This window comes from Homarus americanus, unplaced genomic scaffold (genome assembly GCF_018991925.1).
Source record: "Homarus americanus isolate GMGI-L3 unplaced genomic scaffold, GMGI_Hamer_2.0 scaffold10329, whole genome shotgun sequence".
Taxonomy (NCBI): Eukaryota; Metazoa; Arthropoda; class Malacostraca; order Decapoda; family Nephropidae; genus Homarus; species Homarus americanus.
This window is the reverse complement of record NW_024719936.1, coordinates 1-27,752: the sequence shown is the minus strand read 5'-3', so window position 1 is coordinate 27,752 and position 27,752 is coordinate 1. Positions and strand designations below refer to the sequence as shown.

General features: G+C 44.7%; 1 protein-coding gene across 1 annotated transcript; it reads left to right on the top strand.

Annotated features, from left to right (window-relative positions):
* Positions 1–1,408: 1,408 nt before the first annotated feature.
* LOC121860328 lies at positions 1,409–5,891 on the top strand. Its single transcript, XM_042357395.1, has 4 exons — positions 1,409–1,415; positions 1,713–1,943; positions 5,062–5,212; positions 5,802–5,891. The coding sequence occupies exons 1-4, from the start codon at positions 1,409–1,411 to the stop codon at positions 5,803–5,805; spliced, it is 393 nt and encodes a 130-aa protein (XP_042213329.1). The 3' UTR covers positions 5,806–5,891.
* The last annotated feature ends 21,861 nt before the right edge of the window (positions 5,892–27,752 follow it).

Below are 27,752 nucleotides of genomic sequence, written 5' to 3'. Positions count from 1 at the left end.
AGGAGCGGTGGTGGGTCAGGGTCTTGCTTTTGCCGATTAACCTTACCATCGACCACCGTGAGCAGATGGACCATCGACTGGGTCCACAAGTGAGGGACTGGCGCTTTATGTGGCTTGTCGGGTTTAATCTAACCTAACCCGCCGTAATCCTTACATTTCTACCGCAAGGGTTTTGACCGATTTTTTCCTTAGCTTTTACCGTTTATTTCTTCTTTCTCTGATTCTAATGTAACTTCCAGCCCAACCCAACATAACCCAACCCAACATAACCCAACCCAACATAACCCAACCCAACATAACCCAACCAACATAACCCAACCCAACATAACCCAACCCAACATAACCCAACCCAACAACCCAACCCAACATAACCCAACCCAACATAACCCAACCCAACAACCTGCAACCCAACATAACCCGCCAACCCAACATAACCCAACCAATATAACCCAACCCAACATAACCCAACCCAACATAACCAGCCCAAATATAATCCAAACCCAACATAACCCAACCCAACATAACCCAACCCAACATAACTCCAGCTTCCAACATAACCCAAATTCCAATCTAAGATAACCCAATATAACCTGGGTCCCAACATAAACCAACCCACCCTCACTTCTCATATATGCTCCTGACCGATGCTGATGGAGAGAGTGGAGCTGTTGTCAGTGGCTATTCGTTACAGTAATTTACGAAATAGTGGGGAGCGGTTATTGTAATTCCCATTTGTGTGTGTGTGCGTGTGCGTGTGTGTGCGTGTGTGCGCGTGCGTGTGTGTGTGTGTGTGTGTGTGTGTGTGTGTGTGTGTGTGTGTGTTCAAATATATGTATACACACTGCAGGGAGAGACGAATTATATTTTTTAAGACTAATCGTACTTCCTCCACCTCTGACTTTCTCCTTCTTCTTTTCATTTTCCTTCCTTCTTTTTTCCTCCACTTTCTTTTCTTCCTTCTTCTTGTTCTTCTTGTTCTTGTTCTTCTTCTTCTTCTTTTTAACTCATTATCTTCTTGTTCTTCTTCTTCTTGTTCTTCTTGTTGTTCCTCTTGTTCTTCTTGTTGTTCTTCTTCTTCTTCTTTTTAACTCTCATTATCTTCTTGTTCTTCTTCTTGTTCTTCTTGTTCTTCTTCCTGTTCTTCGTGTTCTTCTTCTTAACTATCATTATCATTAGTATAGCTTTGTCTAATTCCTTCAAGACTCTCTCACTGTGCACTTGGTTCCTGTGATGTAAATCTATGTAGCTCAGGACCACGATCTGAAGTACTCGTGTTGTGAGGTGAACTATAGTGATTATTAGAAGGCTTGGACGTGACACCGTGCAGACCAGTTACTGTACATCAGGGTTAAAGATAAAATGGGGATCTCCATTGTCGTTTCTAGGGGAGGGGGAAATGTGAGACTAAATGAGAAGTATGTCATGCTGCTACCCTTACATGTCGTTGTTTTAAGAAAGAATTTTGGCTGGATTTTTCTTTTCTTTTTTCTTCTTTTCTTTTTTACCAAAGGTTTCACTTTACTTTTAAGAACATACTGTAAGTGTACGATAATAAGATGATAGACTTTAAAATAAGTAATTATAAAACATGTTAGATTTATTATATCAGTTTTTAGGAAGTGTTTGGCAGTAAAGGACGAGGTGTGATGCTACGGGTAGGAGGCCACCAGTGTGTGTCCTCGGTGTTAATGTTGGTGATCTCTGGTCCGTAGCTCGAGGGTTGAGGGGCTGCGAGGATGGGCGCCACACCGCCCATGACGTGACGGGGCGCCTTGCGTGGGCGCCGCCCATGGCCATGGACCACGCCCACGGCACCCACGCCCCTCACGACATCTCCACGCCTACCTCCCGTCCTGAGAACGCCCGTGGGCGTGGCCACGCACGTTCCCGCAGCCGCGACGCCTCAACAGACTCACACCACCACGCACGCGACGCTTCGCTAGGTGAGTACAACGCCGAGATCTCCTAGCTAGGTGAGTACGACGCCGGGATCTCCTAGCTAGGTGAGTATGACGCCGGGATCTCGTTGCTAGGTGAGTACAACGCCGGGATCTCCTAGCTAGGTGAGTACGACGCCGAGATCTCCTAGCTAGGTGAGTACGACGCTGGGATTTCGTTGCTATGTGAGTACGACGCCGGGATCTCCTAGCTAGGTGAGTACGACGCCGAGATATCCTAGCTAGGTGAGTACGACGCCGGGATCTCCTAGCTAGGTGAGTACGACGCCGGGATATTCTCGTTACATTAGACATAAAGTTTATATTATGTTGGTGGTGACTCGTGACAATATTCATACCTAATACCTCAGTGTGGAAGGACTGGCGGCGCTACCGTCCACGTGAAGCTGTCTTAAGTCGTGTCTGCCAGGCTGTAGTGGAGTCATGTACAGTAACTGGGCTCTGGCTGTCAAGACACGAGAATATCTTTCCCACGACTGGCGATGATTGAATACATTTAAACGAGTTAATTAAGCTGTGACTTATATACGTCCTCCGAATTGGTTTTAAAATTGGCCTTAGACTGTGACGTAATTGAAGCCGTTCTCTTATCTCCTCTTACGGGGAGAACATTACATGAGAGTCATTGAGAACCTGAGTGGAGGCAGGCGATATATGAGCCGGGGGTGAGGCGCCACAGGTGAGTCATGGTTGACATTTGCTGCGTGGATGTGAAGTCTTGTAGCCCCCCCTCCCCACCCCCTCCCCACCCAGCAGCCTCCTGACGCTACCTGAAGCCCGCCACCACCGTCACGCCTCCCTAGTTCAACTAACACTGGTAGACTGTCAGGAGCTCCTCTGTGTATGTATAGTTTGTGTATATTGTATGAGTGTCCACCAGTGCTGTGTGTGTGTCAGCCGGTGTTTTCTGGAAACACTCAATACTGCAAGAATAGAGAAGTAGTTTGGGTCAGTTTCAAGGAATGGTCATTAAAAGGTCAAGGACTCCTGTATCCCGATGTGCTATACTTCCGTGCAGTAATGAGTATAAAGGTGTTATTAACGTTATACAGGATGTCCGTAAGTGATTACCCTGATTAAAGCATGAGAACATACTGTTTTTAGGAGTAATCATTTATGGACACCCTGTATTTCCCCCTATGATAAGTGTTAACTATACTACACATAACCCGATACCAATGAGTAATTTCTTCAAAAACCTTAATAAATTTTGATGAATAAAATTTTTCGTATTTTGCCTTAGATAAGTGACCGAAGACAGATCAGAGGGTAAACATTCTTCCTGGTGTGGATTAATTATCAAAGACTGGCGAGATAAAACAAAAAATAATTACACCGTCAATTATAACATGTCCAAAAGGCTAAGGAAGGGAGCCGGAGTCTACAAGGATCGTTAGATGAAGGTTCAGTCGTAAGTTAAAACGTAGAACGAGACCCTGAAATGGTTAAGCTCTTATCACAAAAAATAGTGTGAAAGTATTATCAAAATCATACTGACACTATACCAATTATGGGAGAAGAATATGGTGAACTCGTAAGTCAGGTAGATACATAAATAGTTAGAAAAACTCGTAAGTCAGGTAGATATATAAATAGTGTAAAAAAATAAACTCGTAAGTCAGGTAGATATATAAATAGTGTTAAAAAACTCGTAAGTCAGGTAGATATATAAATAGTGTAAAAAAATAAACTCGTAAGTCAGGTAGATATATAAATAGTGATAAAAAACTCGTAAGTCAGGTAGATATATAAATAGTGTTAAAATACTCGTAAGTCAGGTAGATATATAAATAATGATAAAAAACTCGTAAGTCAGGTAGATATATAAATAATGATAAAAAACTCGTAAGTCAGGTAGATATATAAGTCTTACGTTATATTTTACAGCGAAGAATTTAAGAACGAAGAGCCACAGTTCCCTTCATGAAAGACATCTCATTTCCTCTCCATAACTCGGCTCTGGATTCTTAGAAATTTGGCACGTGAAATTTTCCTCCTTGTAGATATGAGAATTCTTTTTTAGTTTAGTTTATTTTAATTGTCTCATCTTACAACGAAACACCTATAAATATGACGACGAAAATAGTGTTCAGAATGTTGTGAGATTCTACCTTAAAGAGAGTAATTCATATCTTTCATTATTTGTGTGTGTGTGTGTGTGTGTGTGTGTGTGTGTGTGTGTGTGTGTGTGTGTGTGTGTGTGTGTGTGTGTGTGTGTGTGTGTGTGTGTGTGTGTGTGTGTGTGTGATAGGTCGTCTCTTACATTAAATATGATGACTGATAAGCGGCATGGAACACCACCTTGTCATTGAGGTTAATGAGTCTCCAGGTCCTGTTGAATACGAGAAAATAGGACGAATGATTTTGCAAAATTTAATCCTATGTTGATAAATATTGGAGCCTCGAGTTGTGGCGTTGACAGGTGGCATAGCATCTGTGCTCGAGGGTATTACCGGGTCAGCCATGTCAGAGAGGAAGGGCGTTTAGAATGTTGTCCACGCTTGATGTGTTGTGGCGGGAACCTTATATGGATGGAACACTATATTTTGTGTGTTATAGTTACAGAAGGTGGCGGTATGTGTGTGTGTGTGTGTGTGTGTGTGTGTGTGTGTGTGTGTGTGTGTGTGTGTGTGTGTGTGTGTGTGTGTGTGTATGTGTGTGCGTGCGCGTGCGTGTCCGTCATGTATTGGCAGGGCCCCGACTCAGTGCTATATCAAGGTTTTAAGTATACCACAGTTTATTAAAATATTCAAGGTAATATATTGTTAAATGTCCTCCATCTTCAGTTGAGTTTCATTTTAACTTGAGTGTAAGAGAACATGTTCAGGATACTGTATAAGGTGGGTAGAATTTGTTTAGGTTTAGTTTCTTAAACACACACACACTGACACACACTGACACACACTGACACACACACACACTAACACACTGTACACACACACACACACACACACACTGACACACACACACACACACACACACACACACACACACACACACACACACACACACACACACACACACACGTACGTTATCTTTCCCCCTGTCTCTTATCTATGACTCATGTCAGATGGCACTGAGTAGTTCTCTTATGACCCGACAGGTGGCACCGCCCGGCGTGTCGGTGGTGGTGGTGGTGGTGGTGAAGAGCCAGGCTCCAATTCCAGAGGTTCCTCTCCTGCCCGCCCGCACGCCCACTCAGCCACGCCAGTACACTCAACGCCGCCCACGCTACTCAGGCACGCACATAACCTGTAAGTATTCTCTATTATTTTTTTATCACCGAGCAACCCATGTAATTATTTTTAATATATATTCAGATTATTTTAATTGGCTGTCTGTGCTGATAACCTCCAGTAACACAAAAAGATGAGATACTGAAACTCGGCTGCCTGTGTCCGTAGACTTAATGCAGCGCTTTACTCCGCTCACACAACAGCGAGGAGGATGCCTTAGGTGTAGCCAACATGATTTATTTACTTATTTTGTTCTTTTTGCTATAAATAAAGTGTGAAAGAACACTAATTAAAATGATTGTTTCATGTTATGCTTCATAGTTTTAGTTGTGGCTGACTGCCTGATCACCAACACTTAAATCAAATGGAACTGGGAGCCTGTTACTGTGTTACATTAATGCATCGCTCCCGCAGGTACCACATAAAGTTCCCTGTTTATCTAATGGAGGTTTGTGTTGTTACTGTGAACCTGTACATTCCATCTTATGTGTTGAGGTGTTGACCGAGGCCAGGGTACTGAAGAGAACACACGGCGAGGTGTTCAGTGTGGGACAGGGTTTGTGTAGGGTAGTGGCGGCTGCTTGACAACACGTCTCTCACACGACAGGTGATGCAGAAGCCAAGCACGCCCACGCTGGGAAGCCGGCGAACACACCCGGCTCTCGTCCGCCAATTTTCCTTACCACAAGTGCTCAGGTGAGGTCGCCATACGCCCCTGTTTGAGGCCACGCGCACCCACAGCGTTTTTCTCACGTTTGTTGCGCCTGTCAGCCAGTCACAACGAAGGTCACAGTGAGTCATCCGCGCCTCGGCCGTGCACAATCATGTTACAATCCCCAAATTCCTGTAGTAATCTAACTTAATTGTTCAACCAGAGTTAACCTAACCTTACTTAACCCAAACTAATCCAGACCTGGATAGATTCTACCCTAACCATACCTCACAAGATTCCTTAAGGGATGAGTGACAAGTGTACGACAACCAGCTCGTAGATGATGTAACTGTGACGTACTTTTTTGTGATTGGCTGACCAAGACCAGGCTGGCGCATCTTACTTTGGGAAAATTATCGCTGCCGGCCCTTTCACCGCTGCCGCTGCTGTTGCTGTTGCTTCCCCGCTGCTAATGAATGCTCCTTTCGCCACAGTCTCACGAATAATGCTGCTGAGGCTTTGTGGTAACACCTCCGCGACAGTACTGCGGTCTGCACCATTATACATGTTTCGTTTTAGATCCACAGATTTTCTTCTATTACCGTGTATTTACCTCCACCTGCAGCCAAGTTTTTTTTTTTGCTTTCCGTTTGCCTCTACGCACTTGATATACTTGCCAGAACCCACTTCTCTTTGGGACAATGGTACAACACGTTACTGCTGCTGCTGTTGTTGGTATTGCTCACCCAAATTAGGCTTTTAGGTGAGGTCAGCGTGGGTTGTTGATGCTAGAGTATGTTGATATTGTCAAACCTTCGCTCATGTTGAGTTGCATCAATTAGTTTAATTTGTACCCGAAGGGACGGTTCATTACACAAGTTCTTTGTATATGGAAGCTATATTTCAATAAGAGTCAAATAGTATTGAAATGATTCTCATATTGCATCGTGTTCGTTGAAAACTGCAGCAGCAACCAGTAGCCTGTGGTGACTACTCGCAACTCTTTAGTCAGCCGTGGTGAGCTCCTCTGCCGGCCACGTTTTCTCTGCTTCAGTTTGGTTTTCTCTTTTCTCTCTCAAGTGAAGAAGGACGGACTCTTGTACTCTGGTTAAGACTTTCCCTCTCTCGACACTCTTCGAGGCAGTTTAATGTGTAGCAACTTCTCAAAATATAAAAATAATTTATGTGTACCAAGTAAGCCATTGGTGTGAGTAGCTACGAGAAGCTGTTGATACATCACAAGTAGAGACTTGTTACTCAAGGGCCTCGCTCACGTTACACAAGTGTCCGTGTTAGTCACTTCATTGTGCTCTAAAAACTGCCTATGAGTTCTCCGTCACCCGGTTCTTCTCCCCCTTTATTTATGGTGTTTTCAATTCTTTATAATTACCTCATATATATATATATATATATATATATATATATATATATATATATATATATATATATATATATATATATATATATATATATATATACATATATATATATATTAGAATTTAGTAACAATAGTTGAGATTTAAAATGATATAAGTGACTACTTAAAGGTAGCATTATTCATGTTCTGAGAATCACCGAATTAAACATAATAATGTAAGCGAGCAGTTCACTGTTTACAGTAACATAATATGTATTTTAAGAGAACTTGAAAACATTAACAACTCCTGTCATGGCCTCATACATAGTTGGTGTTGACCGTGTGTGTAAGATTTTGATGTGGCTATCTTATTGGGATTGGACTCCATGGCCAGCCGTTGTAGGGGCACGAGTTTATCAAGAGTTCCAGTGTGGTGACCTTAAAGTTTCAAGTACAGTATTGTAAAAAGCTGTCACCAGGGCACCAGTCATCATTACAACTCTTTCTGAAACTTGGCACAATTGAAATGCAGACGCTGACACCGATGTTTCAACATAAACCCGTAAGAATCGGATGTAGTTATGTCAACTTTCTTAAAATCTGAAGAATAGTGGAATAGCATTTGACCCAGTGCTCTCTTCTCCCTTAAATTGTAAGCCAGTGAGGAAAAACGCTCTCACAGGCTTGAAATATAGAAAGATACTAGCCAGGGTGCAGGACGCTGGTGCTCGCACCCGTTTTGTTTGTCATCGGACATGTTCCCGCCACATTGTGAGAGGAACAGACCGTCATATTTAACCCCCGTATTAACGACACACAATGCTGTAGCGATGTGTTACCTGAGTAACTGTAATGCGACTTCTTTAATTACGTTTGGTGAGAATCAGTGACGATGAATATTACACACAGTAACCTAGAGCAGCGGGTCTTGTTCCGTGCGTGAAGAACAGTGGTGTCAGCGCGGAAGTTCCAGTCCCGACGGCAGCTAAATAATCCACGGTGGTGCGTCGTCGACAAGTTCAGTGTTACCAACAGGGGACACTGGAACATTTTGCTGTTAGAGCTTTATGGTGTCCACACGTGAGAGGGAAGATGGTGAGCTACTGGGAGTGACGGTAGATGTGTTAGGTTTATTCTGTGCTGGTTACATGTTCAGTACAGCATGTAACAGTATCTGGCTCCATATCCTGTGCAGTATTTATAAGTAGCGTCTTCACTCTTTACCAACATTATAAGTCTCTTGTAACTACTTGTTCTTATTCGTTTTCTGTTCCTCCAAAGTTTTTCAGTCGTTTTTTGTTCTCACACTTGTCGTTTCCTGTTTCTTTTAAATCAGTCGTTTGTTATTCCTCGTAGTTTAGTCGTGTCCTGTTCTATGTACTTAAGAGTCTTTGTGTTCTGGTGTTTGTAGTTATACCGATCATTTTCTGTTACCGTCACTAGGAAGGTTCACAGGTGTTGTACTTAGTGGGTATGTCCAGTCCATGTATTTTTATCCACTCTTTTTATGCATAACATTTCTAACTTTTTTATTTTATTTTTTTTTTTTTAGATACTCGGATGCACCTTGAACATTTCTGATTGTACGTTAACGTTGACGCGTGTCGTACCTGTGTTGATGAGTGTTTTGAACCTGTTTATATATTTCACCTGGTGTGTGTTCCTGGGTTTGCTGTCATCCCCTACCCCCCTTCACCTCCCTCCCCTCACCTCACCTCCCCCCTCTCCATATCTTTAACATCCAGTACAGGTAAATATGATTAATTAGTTTGCTAGTCCACCCTGCCTATTATTACATCTGTTACCTTGATGGTCTTGTGATGACACTAGGAGGGCGACCGTCACCTGGCTCCACGTCTCCCCGGAAGAGAATGGTAAGTAGTGTGTTTATTTTTCCCAGCGTCTTGTGTAGGTAAATATATATGAATGTTATGTGAGGTATTAAAAAAAATATATGTTATTTTATTGTTGTGAGTGTTTGTTTATTTAAGGAATTTTTTGGGGTCGATTGTGGGGTTTATTGTTTGTTGGGGGTGAGGGAGGGACACACACACACACACACACACACACACACACACACTTTGCTATGATTTACACACCCAAAAGTTTAAGATCGACGAAAGAAGATTTAGAATGATATTTGTAAGCGTGCAAATGGTAAATAATTATAAGAGAATTTAAATTGGCTGGAAATTGCAATACTCGTTGGATAAAATTAGGTCTCACCCAGGCTGGCATGGACGGAGGTCACGTATAAATAGTTTACCGCTAAATATACCTTAAAATCACTCCCCGCTGCTATGTGGAGTGGGCATCTTAAATATATTGCCTTGATTGTACCGCTGAATTAAGAGCCGGGTCGTTAGTGTAGTTGCTTGTTTAGTTCCCAGTTGGAATTGATATGTCACTGATCGCCTTCCCCTCCGCACAGCTGGGTCAACTGAGTGTGCCCCGGGGGAGAACCAGCGGCGCGAATGAATAGTTCCGGGCGTCATGTTCTGTCTTCGTCTGTCTCTTTTCCCTCGTTTCTGTCTTCTCGTACAGTAAAACCTCCTTATATCGGATCTCTCTCTACATATAATCCGTTAATTAGGGGGTTTCACATTGATATAGCGGACTTTCAGCTTTATATAGTTCGTTAAATAGAGGTTTGTTGGATGGAAGATTATTGTGTGTGTTGAGAAATGCTTAGGTCCTTCCTCTTCCTCCTCCTCTTCCTTTCCCTCTCCCTCCTCCTCTTCCTTTCCCTCTCCCTCCTCCTCTTCCTTTCCCTCTCCCTCTTCCTCCTCCTCCCCTCCTAGGCAGTCGTCTTGTGCGTGTTGGTGTTGAAGACTTTTTTAATAATTTGATATAAGCTTATTACCATTAGTCAGCGTCACGTGTTCAGCGGCTTTGATGTGTCACTTATTTGAATACCTCTCTCTCTCTCTCTCTCTCTCTCTCTCTCTCTCTCTCTCTCTCGTGTGTTACTAGGGGCCAACAGAACAATAGTAAATGTGTGAGGATAGATGGATATTGACTGGACGACCATATTTCTCACCTAATTCTTCTCCTGTCGGGCTGTGAGACGGTGGGAGGGAAAGGGACAGATGGGGAGGATTGTGGGAGGAGAGGGAGGATTGTAAGGGAAAGATAATTTATGAGAGAGAGAGAGAGAGAGAGAGAGAGGTTTTCACATAAATATGTCTCTTCATCATTCTGCTGAACATGTGTCTTTCATCAGTGTGAGGGAGGGGCGTGTGTGTGTCTCTCAGTCTCTCCCACTATTGTCTCTCTTAATCTAGTATATCCTTTATAATCTCTATGGAAATGTTGTCTATTTCTGAGAGCTTCTGTGTTTTCAGGGTTTTTTTTCCTTCCTTCTGATAAAATGTCTCTTCTTTTCAATGTGTTGTGTGTGTGTGTGTGTGTGTGTGTGTGTGTGTGTGTGTGTGTGTGTGTGTGTGTGTGTGTGTGTGTGTGTGTGTGTGTGTGTGTGTGTGTGTGTGTGTGTGTGTGTGTGTGTAGTACCATACATAAACGTAACCCTTTAGTGCCTGGAGGTTCCCCCAAGCTTAATTAATCGTCAGGTTGTAGTCGGAAGAAAATACTAAAGTGGGACAATCGTCGGGAAAGATTTATATAGGAGTGTTTCTATTGTACTTAGCGCAGTATGAGTGAAGGTACAGCTCTGAGGTGGTCGCTCCGTAGCAGGTTGGTGTAGGCAGGGTATAGCTAACATATCTGGCAGGCGTAAACAACCTGGTATTAGCGGAACATTGTTTAGTGATTAATGTCCTCAGGTGAATTAAGAGATTTTGTGTCGCCTCTTTCCATTTTTTTTATTTCACTAGATTGGAAAACATTTATTATGGGGATAATTCTGTGGTCGATAAAGCTGTATTATTTTCCTGCATCAAGTAATTCATTTTTAAGCGTACACACACAGCTTACACTTACCCAGAGTTTATATGAACCCAAATTACCTATACACCTGACATCGGTAGACCTTACAAGATATTTCTTTGTATTTTATTAGTAAACCCAAATATACGTCGGTCAGGAAGGAAGACATTGCTTAGGTTAGGTTTGGTTAGGTTAGGTTAGGTTAGGTTAGGTTAGGTTAGGGTTAGGATAGGTTAGGATAGGATAGATAGGATAGGGATAGGATAGATAGGATAGGGTTAGGTTAGGATAGGTTAGGTTTAGGGTTAGGTTAGGTTAGGTTTAGGTTTAGGTTGGGTTAGGTTAGGTTGGAGCCAGGTTAGGGTTAAGTTGGGTTTGGTAAGGTTAGGTTAGGATAGGTTAGGGTTTAGGTTAAGTTAGGTTAGGCCAGTTGGGTTAGGTTAGGTTAGGATAAGTAGGGTTTAGGTTAGTTGGGTATCGTTTGATTAGGTCAGGTTAGGTTAGGATAGGTTAGGTTTAGGTTGAGTTAGGTTAGGCCAGGTTAAGGTTGGGTTAGGTTGGGTTTGGTAAGGTTGCGTTAGGTTAGGCCAGGTTAAGGTTAGGTTGGGTTTAGGTTAAGTTAGGTATGGTTTGATTCGGTCAGGTTAGGTTTGGTTAGGATGGGATAGGATAGGTTTGGTATAAGGTTACGTTAGGTTAGGCCAGAGTTAAGGTTAGGTTAGGTTTAGGTTAGGTTAGGTTAGGTTAGGTTAGGCCAGGTTAGGTTAGGTTAGGTTGGGTTTGGTAGCAGGTTACGTTAGGTTAGGCCGGAGTTAAGGTTAGGGTTAGGTTGGTTAAGTTGGGTATGGTTGATTAGGTCAGGTTAGGTTAGGTTAGGATAGGTTAGGTTTGGGTTAAGTTAGGTTGGGCCAGGTTAAGGTTAGGTTGAGTTGGGTTTTTGGTTAAGTTAGGTATGGTTTGATTAGGTCAGGTTAGGATATATGAGTTCAGATAGATTAATTTATATCTACTTTGTAATGCCCACATGACAACTGTATGACACACACACACACACACACACACACACACACACACACACACACACACCCTGAATTGGTGTCTTGGCATGAGCTGGTTAGTGAGATATTCGTTATTTACAAATACTCGACAAACTATTTCCTCATTCAACAATTTTCGATGACAAGTTAAAGGGCGGCCAAAATAGTTTCTCCGTGAGTAAATTATTGGACTAAACCCAGAGAAAAGGGCGGGAATCTTATCTCCTTGTGATGCTTAGGGGTAGCGCGGGTGTTTGGGGGGAAGTTGTTCATTATCTGTACCTCCTCTTCCTACTTCTTCTTCACCTTGTTCTTGTTCTTCTTTTTCTGGCTGTTCTTGTTCCTCTTCTTCTTGGTGTTGTTGTTGTTCTTCGTCTCCTCCTCCTCCTCTTCTCTCCTCCTATCCTCTTATCCTGTTCTTGGAAGGAAGATTGTCTTGTTTGTATATCCGTTGTGATGACGAAACAATAATGGTAACAATGCGTGAGAAGTGTCCCGGAGTTGGTAACAATGCGTGAGAAGTGTCCCGGAGTTGGTAACAATGCGTGAGAAGTGTCCCGGAGTTGGTAACAATGTATACTTTACCTTTTTTTTCTTATTATTTCTTTAAGACTGATGGCCATTGACTCGTGCTTAAAAATGGCTGGATAAAACTCTCTTGAGGGCCTTCGACACAAGTCTCTTAAGTGTGTTGCATAAATCATGAGTGAGGGTGTTGCTCAAGTCACTCTGGAGGGGGGACCATCTACACTACACACTACACTATACACTACACTACACTACACACTACACACACTACACTACGCTATATACTACACTATACTACACACACCCAACAGCCACACCACTACACACCCAACAGCCACACCAACACCGCGGGGCGAGGCAGACGACACCCATAATCAGGTCATTCAGGAGGTGGTGGAGACAGGTGGACGGAGAACCTCACCTGCTGCATCCTCCCTCCATCCTCCCCCTCCCTCCCCTCCCCCCTTTCCCCCCCCTTCCCTCCCCCGTGCATTCCTCTATTGCACTCGCCATTATTTCCCACCAATATTTACTTCCTTCTTCCCTCTCCTTCCTTCGTCGCTATGTCACCTACCCTTTCTCTCTCTCTCTCTCTCTCTCTCGCCTCCAGCCTCTCTAGTCCACCCATTATTATATCGCCCTCCTCTCCTCCCCTCTCCCTCTCTCCTCTCCCTCTCCCTTTCCCCGGTGCCACACACTCACAGTATCCCTCCTTCATCCCCATCACTACTACATAACCCTACTATACGTTCCTCCCACACTCCTTCCTCCCTCCTCCTTCCCTCTCTGCTGCCCACCTCCTCCTGTCCTCCTCCCCTCGCCTCCCGTCCCACTCCCGTCCCCTCCCACCTCCCCCCTCCCCTCCTCCTCCCCTGCTGCTGCACCCTCCCTCCCCTCCCACTCCCCTCGCTGCTGCACCTCTACCTCCCCTCGCTGCCGGCCCTGACAACAGCAGGTGTCGACGCATCATCATCATATATCAAAGACAGTATCAACAGCTGAGACAAGAGCGGCCCTAAGTTAGTTTGAACACCTTAATGACCCGTGTGTGTGTGTGTGTGTGTGTGTGTGTGTGTGTGTGTGTGTGTGTGTGTGTGTGTGTGTGTGTGTGTGTGTGTGTGTGTGTGTGTGTGTGTGTGTGTGTGTGTGTGTGTGTGTGTGTGTGTGTGTGTGTGTGTGTGTGTGTGTGTGGTGGCATTTTTCGTTTTAATGTAGTGATGTAAGTAATGTCCAATCATGAGCGATAAAGAGGGCGGGAGGGAGGGAGGGAGGGTGGGTGTGGGCGGGAGGGAGGACGGGTGTGGGCGGGAGGGAGGGTGGGTGTGGGCGGGAGGGAGGGTGGGTGAGGGTGGTCTGGCCAGGAAGCACACCCGCCTTGGTTATGCAGATGGAGGCCCTCAATTTATGCTCTCATTCCCCAGTGACTTTTTATGTCCGGGGAATGTGCCTCTCATCTCTGGCTCTTCAAGACGTGCCTTAGCATACTCCACTTGGTATGTGCACACACTAGCATGTATGAATTAATACACCCGGTGATGTATTAGTGTATGATGGAATATTTTAGTATATACAAGGATAGATTTGTGTATAATGGTATGTTAATATACGCTTAATTACCGGTATATCAATAAGTACAGAGGTGTATTTACGGTATTTACGCCGGGGTATGTTTGTATACACCAGGATATACATTATCACGTTGCGGCCTTACACCAGGTTACACATGAACGGCCAGGAGGGAATACCAGCATGAGGAGTGGGGCATATGGGGCATACATCAGTGTTCCAGAGTATTGGTGGGGCATAGATGAGACCACGGGCATACAGGGGGATATATGAGCCTATATTTGGTATACTCGATCGTGTATAAATATGTACTATAGGTGAGTGTATAGATGTCAGGGTATACTTGGTCACACACACACACACACACACACACACACACGCACATACACACACACAGGGGGAGGATTCTCTTGGAGCGTGAGGGGGACTGTGTTTGTGTGTGTGAACTAGCCAACACAGACGCTAATGACTGGGTGAGACGCAAACGACCATTACGATGAGGTTTAATTGTGAACTTGTTAGTGACTTGGGCGTTTTAATGAAAGAGTTGTGAGTGAGATTAAGGAGCGTTGAATTTAAAGACCGAGGAGCGTGACTGGACGAGAGAGAGAGAGAGAGAGAGAGAGAGAGAGAGAGAGAGAGAGATCAGGGGTGCTGGGAGTGAGGAAGGGAGGCAGGAGGAGGGCTGGGAGTGAGGAAGGGGGGCTGGGAGTGAGGAAGAGGAGCGATGAGAATCAGGGTAAGTGGCGGTGACACAATTTATCAAGTGATTGAATAAAGTTTTATGAAAATTTCAATAGCGGTGAGTGTGTGAGGCGTGAGGTGAGTAAAGGGTAAACAATATGAGTGTGTGAGGGAGGAAAGTGAGTGTGTGAGGCGTGAGTAAAGGGTAAACAATATGAGTGTGTGAGGGAGGAAAGTGAGTGTGTGAGGCGTGACGTGAGTAAAGGGAAAATAAAGTTAGAGAGTAAGTCATGAGTAAAGGGTAAACAAAGAGAGAGAGAGAGAGAGAGGGTGAGGGAGAGAGGGAGGTAGAAATGGGTGGTGGTGGTGGACTGTAGGCGGAGCAGCAAGCAGTCAGCGGGCAACAACAGTGGTGGTCGCACGCGCTACTTCACCTCCCCGCCCTTACACACGTTATCCCGCCTCTCACACACACCCCACGCTCAAGGTGCTGTACTCCCGCCACCATACCCATCCGGTCTATCAAGATAAATCGGTTACGTTGAAGATACATTAAGCGTCATTATTATCCGATTTTCACTTGCCGGTATACTAAACATCGCCTGATAAACTGAAGGTGTAGTCATCCAACTCTTCAATGTCCGTATCCGTGTAACTCGACTTTGCCTACCTGTGTATCTATTAATTATTTGACTCTTCTTATCCGGTATTGAGAGGACAAAAGGTCATAGTTTGAGGTGATCTTATTCTAACTCACCCCTCCCCCCCCTTACCCACATAGTTATCCGATTGTCGTTATCCGGTCACTATAGATAACCCGTGATGATGGTGAAATAGTGTTACCCGTAAACAGTGCCCACCACCCGACTTATTGAACTGACCCTATCCGGTATACCCTTGGGTAGGCCTCCCCGGTGGGTATAGGCTCTGTACTGCCCCCCCACCCCACCCCCCAATACCCTAAACAGTGCCACGGTGAATGTAAACACTGAACACCATGATGCCAGACAAGTGTGCGTGTGAATTATATTTTTCCTAATTACTATCGACGGAAATAGATCCTTAGGGGGGACTGATATATTTAAATAATTAACTTACTATAAAAAATGTGAAAAGTTAATTAGAAAGATAAATTATTAAGAATATAGTGAACTGAGATATAAGATGACTGGCCAGTGATAGAACCTGCCAGCAAATAAGTGTCATTTAACTGATAAAGAAAAGGTATATTGTGAATCAAGTGATGAGAGATATTGAAAACAAGTATGCATTAGGAAGCTGTGTTATGGTAAGTGTGTGTGAGGATGCTGTTTATCTTTGTGTGTGTGTGTGTGTGTGTGTGTGTGTGTGTGTGTGTGTTTGTGTGTGTGTGTGTGTGTGTGTGTGGAGGATGCTGTTTATCTTTGTGTGTGTGTGTGTGAGGATGCTGTTTATCTTTGTGTGTGTGTGTGGAGGATGCTGTCTTTGTGTGTGTGTGTGTGTGTGTGTGTGTGTGAGGATGCTGTTTTATCTTTGTGTAAGTTGTGTGTGCGTGTGTTTGTTTCCGGGTATACCATTGATAACTTGCTACGTGTTATGTTAGGAGTGTCATTCATGATTGCCTTACTTCCTGTTTGTGTTAAGGCGCCAGTGTATGTATGTATGTATGTATGTATGTATGTATGTATGTATGTATGTATGTGACAGAGATGGTGTTCGAGGGGCACTCAAGGACACTCATCTAATTACCTGTGATAAGTACCTGTCTAATTACCCGTGATAAGTACCTGTATACGCTTATTCCGGTTTATGTAGAGGTGTATTTAAGAGAGTCACGGTTGTAGAGGTCAGGTGTAGTGAGTGTATAATGTTTTAGCTGTGTTTGGGGCTTTTAGAATACAACTCACCAATTCACGGTGAAATTAGGATAGAACTTAATGTCTTGATTGGAATAACAGTTGATGAGATATTAAAAAGAAAACGAGATGCTGTGATTTATTTATTGTTAGTTCTTATATTAAAAAAAAATATATAATCGTTGTGATTTTTTAAGGTGCGTTTGTGAGTAAGAGGCCCAAGGGAGGTCTTCCATGTGGGCAAGAGGTGAAAGAGGGAGGGAAGGAAAGAGGGGTAGGGGGGGGGGGCGAGCTGGAGAGAACTACTAAGAGATAAAGAGAAACTGGAGGAAATTTCTAAAATGATAAAGAGGGAAATAGAAGAGGGGTGGGAGGAAGGAGGGAGTGATTTATAAAGCAAGTTGGCAGCGGGGCGACAGGATGTGAAGGGAAGGAAGATGGAAAAGAGGGAAGGAAGGATGGAAGGAGGAAGATAGGGTGAAGAAGGGAGGGGGTGAGGATGGAGGAAGGAAGGATGAAGAAGGGGGAGGAGGAAGGAAGATAGGATGAAGAAGGGTGAGGATGGAGGAATAGGGAAGAAAGGTGAGGAGAGAGATAGAAAGGGTCAGGAGGTAGGGACAGTAACTTAAGACAGTAGTGGAATGAATTATGAGTGATAGGAAAAGAATAAAAAACGTAAGAAAGAGAAAGATAGTGAAGATAAGACCAGATAGAAGGGATAAAATTGTAGATAGGACGAGATAGAAGGTATAGATGGTGTTTTATGAGAGAGGGGAGAGGGCCAGGGTGGTTTAGGGAGAGGGCCAGGGTGGTTTAGTAGCACTACGAGGTGGTTTAACGTGAGGGCGTCAAGAGCCTGCTGGTGTGTGTGTGAGAGAGAGAGAGAGAGAGAGAGAGAGAGAGAGAGAGAGAGAGAGAGAGAGAGAGAGAGAGAGACGTCGTTCAGAGTCCAGGGTAATTCTTTCAAAGCAGCCATGTGTCGTGTTTACAAATTCATCAAGAAAGCCTCTCTCTCTCTCTCTTTTCATTATGCGTCTGCCGTCTTATCGTAATCTTTTGTTTACTTACTTCCACATTCCTCGGGTGTATTAAAAAACTGTTGCTGTCTGTAAAGCATCAATTCATTCAGGTGTTTTCTCTCCTTCGTCTGTTTTATGGATTATCAACTGCTGGTGGAAATAATGAGAGCATTAAACCTTCCTTCTGTGACTTATGACCCTTCGTTCTTATGAGTTATGAATCTTACTTGGCACACTCACTCACTCACTCACTCAACGCACTCACTCACTCACTCACTCATATTCTCTTCTCGAGCACGAAGAAGAGTTCCCTTACTACTAGACGTACACACTGTAGCTCACGAGTATAAAACACGTAATGTTCTTTTTTTGTGACGTCAGTGGCCATTATTCTGTACTTTTTCCTACCGTGATAGCCGGCGGGGTAAAAGGAGGAAGAACGGGCATTACTGGTGAGGCTGACTTGCCAAGGCTGGCTGGTCATTATTGGCTTGGCTGGGGTTCTTGGTGGTGAGCTTAGGTTATTTAACAGAAGAAAGTGTCGCATCCCTCTCTATACCTCAATAGTCCAGCACTCACACCCTTCCCTTTCCTCTGTCTTTCCTTCCTTCCTCCCTTCCCTTCCTCCGTTCAGATAGACCCCCATTATACCTTCACCATGTTGCTCTCTCTCTCTCTCTCTCTCCTCTCTCTCCTAATGATTAAAAAACACCTTAACGCTTATTTCACCTGATCATTAAACACCCTAACGCTACCTAAGGGGGGGGGGATAGGGTTTGGTTGGGTGAATCTAAAGGTGAAATAGGTGGGGGGAACTAATCTTCAGGTGAAATAGTTGGGGGAACTAATCTTCAGGTGAAATAGATGGGGGGGGAGCTAATCTTCAGGTGAGTCATTTTTTTCGTATGATTGCATTCGAGTTTTGAAGATGGATAATATTTAGTTTTTTCTCGTGTTTATGAAGTTTGTTGTGGCACTCTTGGAAACTCATTAAAAGTGCCTCCTAGTTCTCTCTTCACATACCTTCCACTAACTGTATCTACGTGTGTGTGTGTGTGTGTGTGTGTGTGTGTGGAACAGGACCTGAGGCGATCACTAGCCACAAATATTTGCACTTAGGTCACCCCGTCACCCCTATAAACCTCCCCTGCTGGATACGTTTACTGATGAGGGAGGCGTGGTAGGGGAGGCAGGGAGATAGAGGGAGGTACAGAGGGTGAGGGAGACGCAGGATGAGGGAGACATAGGATGAGGGGAACTAGAGGATAAGGGAAACATAATAAAGTGAGGTAAGTTGGGAGAAATAATGACCGAGGGGGAACAGGGAGACTGGGAGGATGAGGGAGAAAGGGAGAGCGAGAGAACCAGGTATCGTCGAAAGGGAAACATGGAAAGTGAGGGAGACCGAGTAAATGGGGGAGCACAGGGAGAATGAGGTGGAAACAGGGTGAGCGAGGGGGACTACGGAGATATGGACATAGGGAGAGGGAGGGCGAAAGGGAGAGAAGGTGCACAGGGAGTTTATGTGGAGGGGGGGTAGTGTTTTATATGGTTGTGTGAGGTTTATCTACAATGGACGAGGAATTTAGCTTGGATGGTACTGTAGACAGGGCTAGTGAGGGCTGGGAAGGGCTAGTGAGGGCTGGGTAGGGCTAGTGAGGGCTGGGTAGGGTTATGTGGGTTGGGGAGGAGGTTGGGGCAGGGCTAGTGAGGGCTGGGAAGGATGAGTGAGGGCTGCAGGGTTATGTGCGGTAAGGAGGGTTGGCAGGGCTGGTGAAGGCTGGGTTGGGCTAATGAGGGCTGGGCAGGGCTGAGGGGCTGGGAAGGGATAGTGAGGCTGGGCAGAAAGTGAGGCTGGGTAGGGTTATGTGCAAGTAGGGAGGGTTGGGTAGGGCTAGTGAGGGCTGGGTAGGGCTAATGAGGGCTGGGCAAGGCTAGTGAGGGCTGCAATGAGGTGGTCAGTGGCGAGGATGGGATGGGAGGTGTAGGAGAGCAAGGGAGGTGTTGGAGAGTGCCAGGCAGGGAGGTGCTGGGGAGTGCCAGGCAGGGAGGTGTTGGGGAGTGCCAGGCAGGGAGGTGCTGGGGAGTGCCAGGCAGGGAGGTGCTGGGGAGTGCCAGGGAGGGGCATCTTGGAGAGTGCCAAACCGAGCACTCCATCAGCAGCAATCGTGCCATAACCTCAGGCTTCACATTCCAACTCTCTCTCTCTCTCTCTCTCTCTCTCTCTCTCTCTCTCTCTCTCTCCTGCTTTCGTCATCCTCCTTGTCTCGTTCTCCCTGTTGTATTCGTGGGTCGATATTTCCCGTTTCCTCCTCTTCTCTCTTCTCTTCTCTTATTTTCTCTCCTGTAGTCGATATGGGTATAAACTCTTTTTCCTCCTCCTTACTTTCAAGTTTTTTCCTTCTCTTCTTTGAATTTTTCTCTCTGGTTTGTTATTCCTCCTCTTCCTCTTTCCTCTCTTCCCCTCCTTCCTCCTTCTCCTTCCCCCCCTCTTCCTCCTTATTCTCCGTGTCTTACTCCTCCTCCATTCATTTCCTTCACAATTTTCACCTTTCTTTACTGCCCTCGCCCCTCTCCCCCCTCCCCCCTCTCCCCCTCCTCCCTTTTTTAACTGCCCCGGGGTGAGGTGAGGTCTTTACTTTTGAGTCAGTTGGCAACAGTGTGTCATATAGAGGGAAGCCCTACGTTCCTACCTTGTCCCTTCCTCTCTCCCTCCCTTCCCTCATTCTGTCTGTCACTTCCCCTGTCTCCCTCCTTCCATCCTCACCCCCCCCTCCTCCGTTCCTGTCTCTCCCCCATTCTCCCTCTTTTCTTGCTGTCATCCATGGGTAATTGTCGTCATCCATGGGTTGTAGCCGTCATCCATGGGTTATAGCCGCCATCCATGGGTTATAGCCGCCATCCATGGGTTATAGCAGTCATCCATGGGTTATAGCAGTCATCCATGGGTTATAGCCGTCATCCATGGAGGTTAGTGACAAGCTATCATCCATAGAATCTGACAGTCATTTTACCTATGGGAGTCAGTGGGCGTCGCTGTCAGCCCGTGGGTAGTGAATTAGTGACCGACTGTCCTTATCACCCGGGGATTAGCGACTGTCAGCATCATGCGGGGATAATCACTGGCTGTCACTCCCGCTGTCGGTAAATTATTGGTTGAAGTTAACACATTTTTTGTTATTAATGACGACGAGGCGGTGTGTCTGTCTTGCGTCTTCACCTGCCATGAATGTTAGACTGTGTGTGTGTGTGTGTGTGTGTGTGTGTGTGTGTGTGTGTGTGTGTGTGTGTGTGTGTGTGTGTGTGTGTGTGTGTGTGTGTGTGTGTGTGTGTGTGTGTGTGTGTGTGTGTGTGTGTGTGTGTGTGTGTGTGTGTGTGTGTGTGTGTGTGTGTGTGTGTGTGTGTGTGTGTGTGTGTGTGTGTGTGTGTGTGTGTGTGTGTGTGTGTGTGTGTGTGTGTGTGTGTGTGTGTGTGTGTGTGTGTGTGTGTGTGTGTGTGTGTGTGTGTGTGTGTGTGTGTGGTGTATGTGTGTGTGTGTGTGTGTGTGTGTGTGTGTGTGTGTGTGTGTGTGTGTGTGTGTGTGTGTGTGTGTGTGTGTGTGTGTGTGTGTGTGTGTGTGTGTGTGTGTGTGTGTGTGTGTGTGTGTGTGTGTGTGTGTGTGTGTGTGTGTGTGTGTGTGTGTGTGTGTGTGTGTGTGTGTGTGTGTGTGTGTGTGTGTGTGTGTGTGTGTGTGTGTGTGTGTGTGTCTGTGTGTGTGTCTGTGTGTGTGTGTGTGTTCATGAAGTAGAGCGAGAGAGACCAGGTAAGAATGTGCTGTCTTTTGTTATTTTATTTACGCCAAAAAAAAACAATAAAGGAAAAAGTATCGTTATTCACGTCAAAGAACATAAATTAATGAAAAACACGTATTAAATCGTTGCTTTAATTACAATATATCTGTACAGTAAAAAGTAAATGGGCGGTGTTGTGTGTTTTTAGCGCGTTTGTGATACTCTTTGACCCTACCCTTTAGTACCCCCTCCTCCGTCCTGGTTGGTAGGGAGGAAGTCGGAGTTAGGGGAGAGGATGGGGGGGGGGGAGGTAGGTACTTCTTGTTAAAGGTGTGCTGGTGTTATGTTTGGATCCGGCCGCCGGGTGTAGCCTGGTTTAAGATGTTTTCATGTGAGGTTTAATCCCCCCATACACACTCTCCTACTGAGGGGTTTAAGAGTAGGGATGTGTAAGCTTCTCGTGTTTACCTAAAGCTAACGTTTGTTTATAGTGGTCACAGTAAAACAGATGGTATTTGTTTATGGTTGTGAAGAGTAACGCAGGTAAGGACTTGTAACTGCGGGACATAGCGGTGGAGAGTGTGACAGAAATAACATCTGCTCTTGTAGTCCACCAGGAGATGTAAGCTGGTGATACACTGTAGGAAAACTCTCAGGTCTAACCCACATTGACTCGCCATTACCGTTTATGACTGACTAAACAGTTATTTTTAGCCTCCAGCAGCGGCGGGTGTGAGGTGACGCTTTAATGTAAATACACCCCGCAGTAAAGCCTCCTGCTGGGGTGCTTGTCGGTAGTTAAGAGTTGTTGGTGGTCTTCCTGCCTTCGCCGAATGAGCTGTGTGTGAGCACCGCCACTCACTAGGTCATCTACATAAGTGGCCACCGAGTTACCCATGCTCTCATGCTCACCTGGACCATTCGTCACCTCCAGTAGTCAGGTGCCGGTCAAGGATCCTTCTACGGTGTCTTGGTGCTTTGTAGGATCACCCAAACTATAATAGGAGTGTGTAGGACCTTCCAAGTTATCATAGGAGTGTCTAGGACCTCCCACCAAGATACATCAAGAATTCCTTCGCCTCCTGCAGTTGTTTTGGACTCCCAGAACGACCATAAAGGCTTAAGGGCTCCCAGGACCTTTATAAGATGTGTCACGACTAAGCAGGGTCTTACGCGGTATAATTCACGCCTCTGCAGGGTGTCTGGTTGCTCTCCAGGACCTTCCACGATATCCCTGTGTCTGCAGGACGTCTTACGGGGTTCTTTAACACCTTTCACAATAAACTTTTCTTTTGTTGTTTCCCTTTGACCTCTCAGAGTGGCGTCATGGATATCGAGAACGTTTTATGATCTTTCGAGAACTTAAACACAGGTTCGTCTTGAGGTTTTCCAGACTTGTTTTATTTTGTTTACGATATTTTTTACTTGTTTCTCTCTCTCTGTAAACTTGGGTCCGTTCAGGTTGTACAACTTTTCAGTCTTTCTTGAACTACCTCTCCCCGCCTGGCAGATACGGTAATGGAATTGTCCCAGAAACTCTTTACATTCTCTCGAGTCTTTTTTTTTTCAGTTTTGCAGAAGACTGTAGGGATTATCCGGGATTATTGGGATATTCTGGATGATCATAGATATTTTTGTTTTAAGATCTTTCAGGGGTGTCACTAAAATTGGTTCATAAGGACGGCACTGAGATTGATTCATAAGGACGGCACAGATTGATTCATAAGGACGGCACTAAGATTGGTTCATAAGGACGGCACTGAGATTGGTTCATAAGGATGGCACTGAGATTGGTTCACAAGTGCCAATCTTAGTGCTCTTGTCTAGCGCATCACAACTCGGAACACCTGAGGAAATATTAGGCATCTAGAGACTGTTGAAAGTCTAATATAAACTTCAAGACAGGTCAACAGGTTAAAGGTCCCTGTATACTATTGGGGGCTCCCTGATGGCACATAAGACGGCGACTTAGTGAACTTGGTTGTCGTGGTGACGGTGGCAGTGTGGCAAAGACATCAGATTTCACCTTCACGCCCACAACACCGGCCCTTACGCCCATAATAGCGACCTTCACGCCCATAACAGCGACCCTCACGCCCATAACAGCGACCCTCACGCCCACAATACCGACCCTCACACCCACCATCGCTTTGCTCTCCTCTTAGTCAATTGGATAGGAAAGGAATCTAATCCTACTCACTCCTCCAGCGCCTCTCTGAATTTGCGTCGAGTTTTCCATTAATTTAAGGAACGAATTTCTGTCGGAATTCCTATAGACTTTTCTTCTCAATTTCTTCTCACTTTTCTTCTCACTTTTCGGGAAACTTTCAGTCAATGCCATTTCGGTTTCCCTCCTCTCCTGGGACTCCTTCTCTCCTGGGACTCCTCCTCTCCTGGGACTCCTCCTCTCCTGGGACTTCTCCTCTCCTGGGACTCACGCCTTTGTAATGGAAGTGAATGGCGGTGAGGCACATATCCTTCCAGACGCCTCAGCACTTAACTCCTAATTCACTCGCCGTCCTTCGTTACTTTTATCCTTCCGTTTGGTCTGTTGGCCAGGGAGCTAATGTAGAGCTGTGGCCAGAAGGATCACCATCAGCTCACTCACTACCGTCTGGGGGCGTGATACTGAATATCTCACCTGATGCACGAGTCTTTGTGATGGCTTCAGGAACCTGGGATGATGCCCCGAAGATCTTTATTCTAATATCTCTCCTCGGTGAAACACATGACTATTGAGGCCGTCTGTGTCCACACTTTTGTTTACGTATACGTTCAATTTTGTTTTATTTAAGTAAATGTTATTAAATTAGAAAGTTTATTTTTCTTCCTATAAGAATGAGCTGCCGTAGTGTGTTTTTCTTAGGAAATTAAACTTACCAGTTAAAAAATAAATAGGTAATATTTTATACTTGTTTTTTATTTACTGTGTTTTGCAGAGACCCTCGGTATTGAAGGAAGCAATATTATTGGCAGATACTGTACGTCCTCCGTGTGTGTGGAGGCTAGGGGCTTCCTCACAATATTGAAGGAAGAAACTTTGTTTGAAATACATATGCCTGGAGATCCTTGGAGCCGTCACGCCTGATCTGGTAGTGTTCCAGACAGTAGGTTGTGGTTATACTCCCGGCCCCCTGCCTCGAACACTGCTGTCTTGGGTGGCTGTTCTATTTATTCGGGAATGATGCACGATTTATTTGTCTAAATATATACTGTCACCAAGGTGTCTCGGTAATGCACACACTGTGTTCTGGCAGCTGGGTGTGTAGGCCACATAAAAAGGGCGAATAATGTGTGTGCGTGGGGGGGGTGTAATATCAAAGCGCCACTGATAATGCCTCAGCTTTGTCCTCATTCTACTCATTGATTCCAGGTGGGAGTCGGACCACACTGTACCGCTATCACTCTGGACAGATATTGTGCTGATCCGTCACCATCTGTAGGGTGACCCGCGGTACTGGGGAACCTCACCCTAATACCTCCTTATGTAGAGGAAGGAAGTAGTCGCTCTTCTCGCGCCGCCTGGCATCAACTGGGCTCCGGTGCAGCCAATCATACATGCTAGTCGTCATAATGGGTTTCTTAGACCGTGTTTTATGTGGATGTGCGGAAACTGGTGGTGCTGATGAGTAGTACTGTCAGTCATCCCTGTTTGTGGAGACGACTGACGATCTCCGGCGAGTGTAGGAACTTCTGGTTGTTGGTGGTCGAAGGTGGTAGGAGGCCTGGTGGAGCAGCATCACCTGAGAGAGGGCAGTGTGGCGTGGTTTCCAGCCTCCAGCCATGAACCCCTTACACCCCACACACTGCCTCCCGTTGAATACAATTTGGGTCTGTCAAAAAGAACCCTTAAAACTGTAATTAGGAAAGAAGTTATTGATGAATTTGACGCAAGTAGACTAGTGCAAACAGGCACTAGTCCAGGGGTTCCCAACCAGGGGGGGAATTTCCCCCCTCAGGTTTTCAGGGGGGGGGAAACTGATACTAATATGGAAAAAATAAAGGATTTTCAGTATTATATGCATATTATTTGGAATGCACTTTTTGAGGCAGACAATCTTGGAAAGGAGGGGGAATGACATTCTGACATATGGTGAAAGGGGTGCATGGGGCAAACAAGGTTGAGAACCACTGCACTAGTCGATCCATAGTTTACCATGATGAGATGTATCAAGTGAAACATGTATATGGAGCAAGTAACAAGATCACTAGATTACCAGATGTTGTAATCGCTAGTTTAAGGTTAGGATATAAGTACCAACGGCAGTATATTCCTCAAGCAGATGTAAACAAGACTAAATGTAAAGTGTGTGGCCAGACATATAGCCACACACTTGAACACTACGTCCTCGACTGTGTGAAGATAGAACCTTTTAGGGACAGGTCCAAGCACACTGTGTGTGAAATGGCACAACACTTCATCTCTAATGGCAAGATAGCCGACATATTAAGATTGTATCCACTTTTTTGCACTTAGTAACTATATCAATTCTCATGTACAGAACCAAATACACAATGTGCTTGAATACTTCTCACGTAAATGTGAATAACAAAGTGTGAGGCCAGACATACTGCCTCACACTCCTGTACTCACGCATTTGTGAATAAGTTACCCTTTATGTATAGAACTAAACAAATAATGTAATTGAAATACTGTTTAACATTCAGTGCCATAATATCCTGACAACGGGGGTTAATTATTATGACCCGTTGTAAACTCCACTCTGTAATCCTTTTGCGCTACCGCTCACAGGATGATTGTGGGGTGCACAATAAAGTAGCCGCTGTAAGCGGCAAAATCCAAAATCAATGCCTCCCAGGTGTTGACAAGCTGCTAGTAATACTGTCACCGGAAGATAACTCTCTCATCTCTCTGTAATTATTTCCTCGTTCTTTTCTTTTGGTTATTTTCCCAGCAGTATCCGACAATCCCATTCTCTCTCTCTCTCTCTCTCTCTCTCTTTCTCTCTCTCTCCTCTCTCTCTCTCTCCTTCCTTCCTTCCTTCCTTCCTTCCTTCCTTCCTTCCTTCCTTCCTTTTGCCCTCCTCCTCCACACTCCCTTCCCGCAAAAGTTTGTGAGTAAAGTTCTGTGTATGAACGTGTTTCCCATTCGAATTTTTATGCAAAAATAATTTAGTCACGAAATTAATTGGAAAATGTTTGAGAGTTTGTACCCGGAGTAATGTGTTCCACCGAGACAAAAATACAGAGAAGTTACAGTCACTCAAAAAACTATCTATACAAAATTGTGTTGAGAAAATATGACACAACGGACGAAGGATTTTGACAACCCTACCGAGACAACAGGAGTCATAGTGTTCATTCTGACATTCATCGATCACCCCAAGTGCAGATAGTTTTTTTGAGCGACTATACATGTTTTTCACTTATCTATATTATACCAGGAGTTAGTAAACATCCTGGGAATAATTATGTTCATTATAGCTCTCTCGGGGGTAGTTAATTAAGAGTTATACCTCCTTAAGATATGATGCCTGAGCTTTTGTTTATAATGTGATTATTTTTGAGAGATGGTAACGCCTTAGTACCGCGTGTGGGGGAGACAGATATTATCACGAGTTAAATAATTAATTACTGAACATAGTCTACCTAGATATTACATCACATAAATGAGTACTTACTAAGAAATGGCCGTAAATATTTAAGACACAAATAATAACAATAATAACTTGACTAAAAATAAATAACCTATAAATATTAAATTAACAAATGTAACTGAAGGGATTTTTAAAGGGAAAGGAATTGATGGCCAAGATTTTCCTGTATCGGTTCTATTAACATATATAAATATTAATGTGAGACCAATGGTGTAGGGGGAGGGTATGTGTCTCAGTGTGTAGGAGGGAAGGGGGTATGTGTCTCAGTGTGTAGGAGGGAGGGGGGTATGTGTCTCAGTGTGGAGGGGGAGGGGGTATGTGTGTCCCTCGGTGTGTAGGAGGGAAGAGGGTCACCTACCTTGTCTGGCCACGATTAAATCATTACGTTCGTCCTCAGAATAATGAAGGTTATCATCGTACTCAAAGGGTTGCCATAAGATTCTCACATCAAATTTTCTTCATTGTTTAAACAAATATACGAACATTTGGAAACTTCTCATTTGGTAAAGTAATAGTGAATAGTTTATTATTAAAAAACATTTACCTTTGGTTTGTTTAATATTTATCCTGACAGTGATACGGCTGGAAAAAAAATCCACCAATCACC

What these genes read in the sequence shown, in the direction of transcription:
- LOC121860328 (XM_042357395.1), top strand. An exon ending in CGCACGCGACGCTTCGCTAG is followed by an intron (nt 1,944 to 5,061) that starts GTGAGTACAACG and finishes ATGACCCGACAG; the next exon opens with GTGGCACCGCCCGGCGTGTC.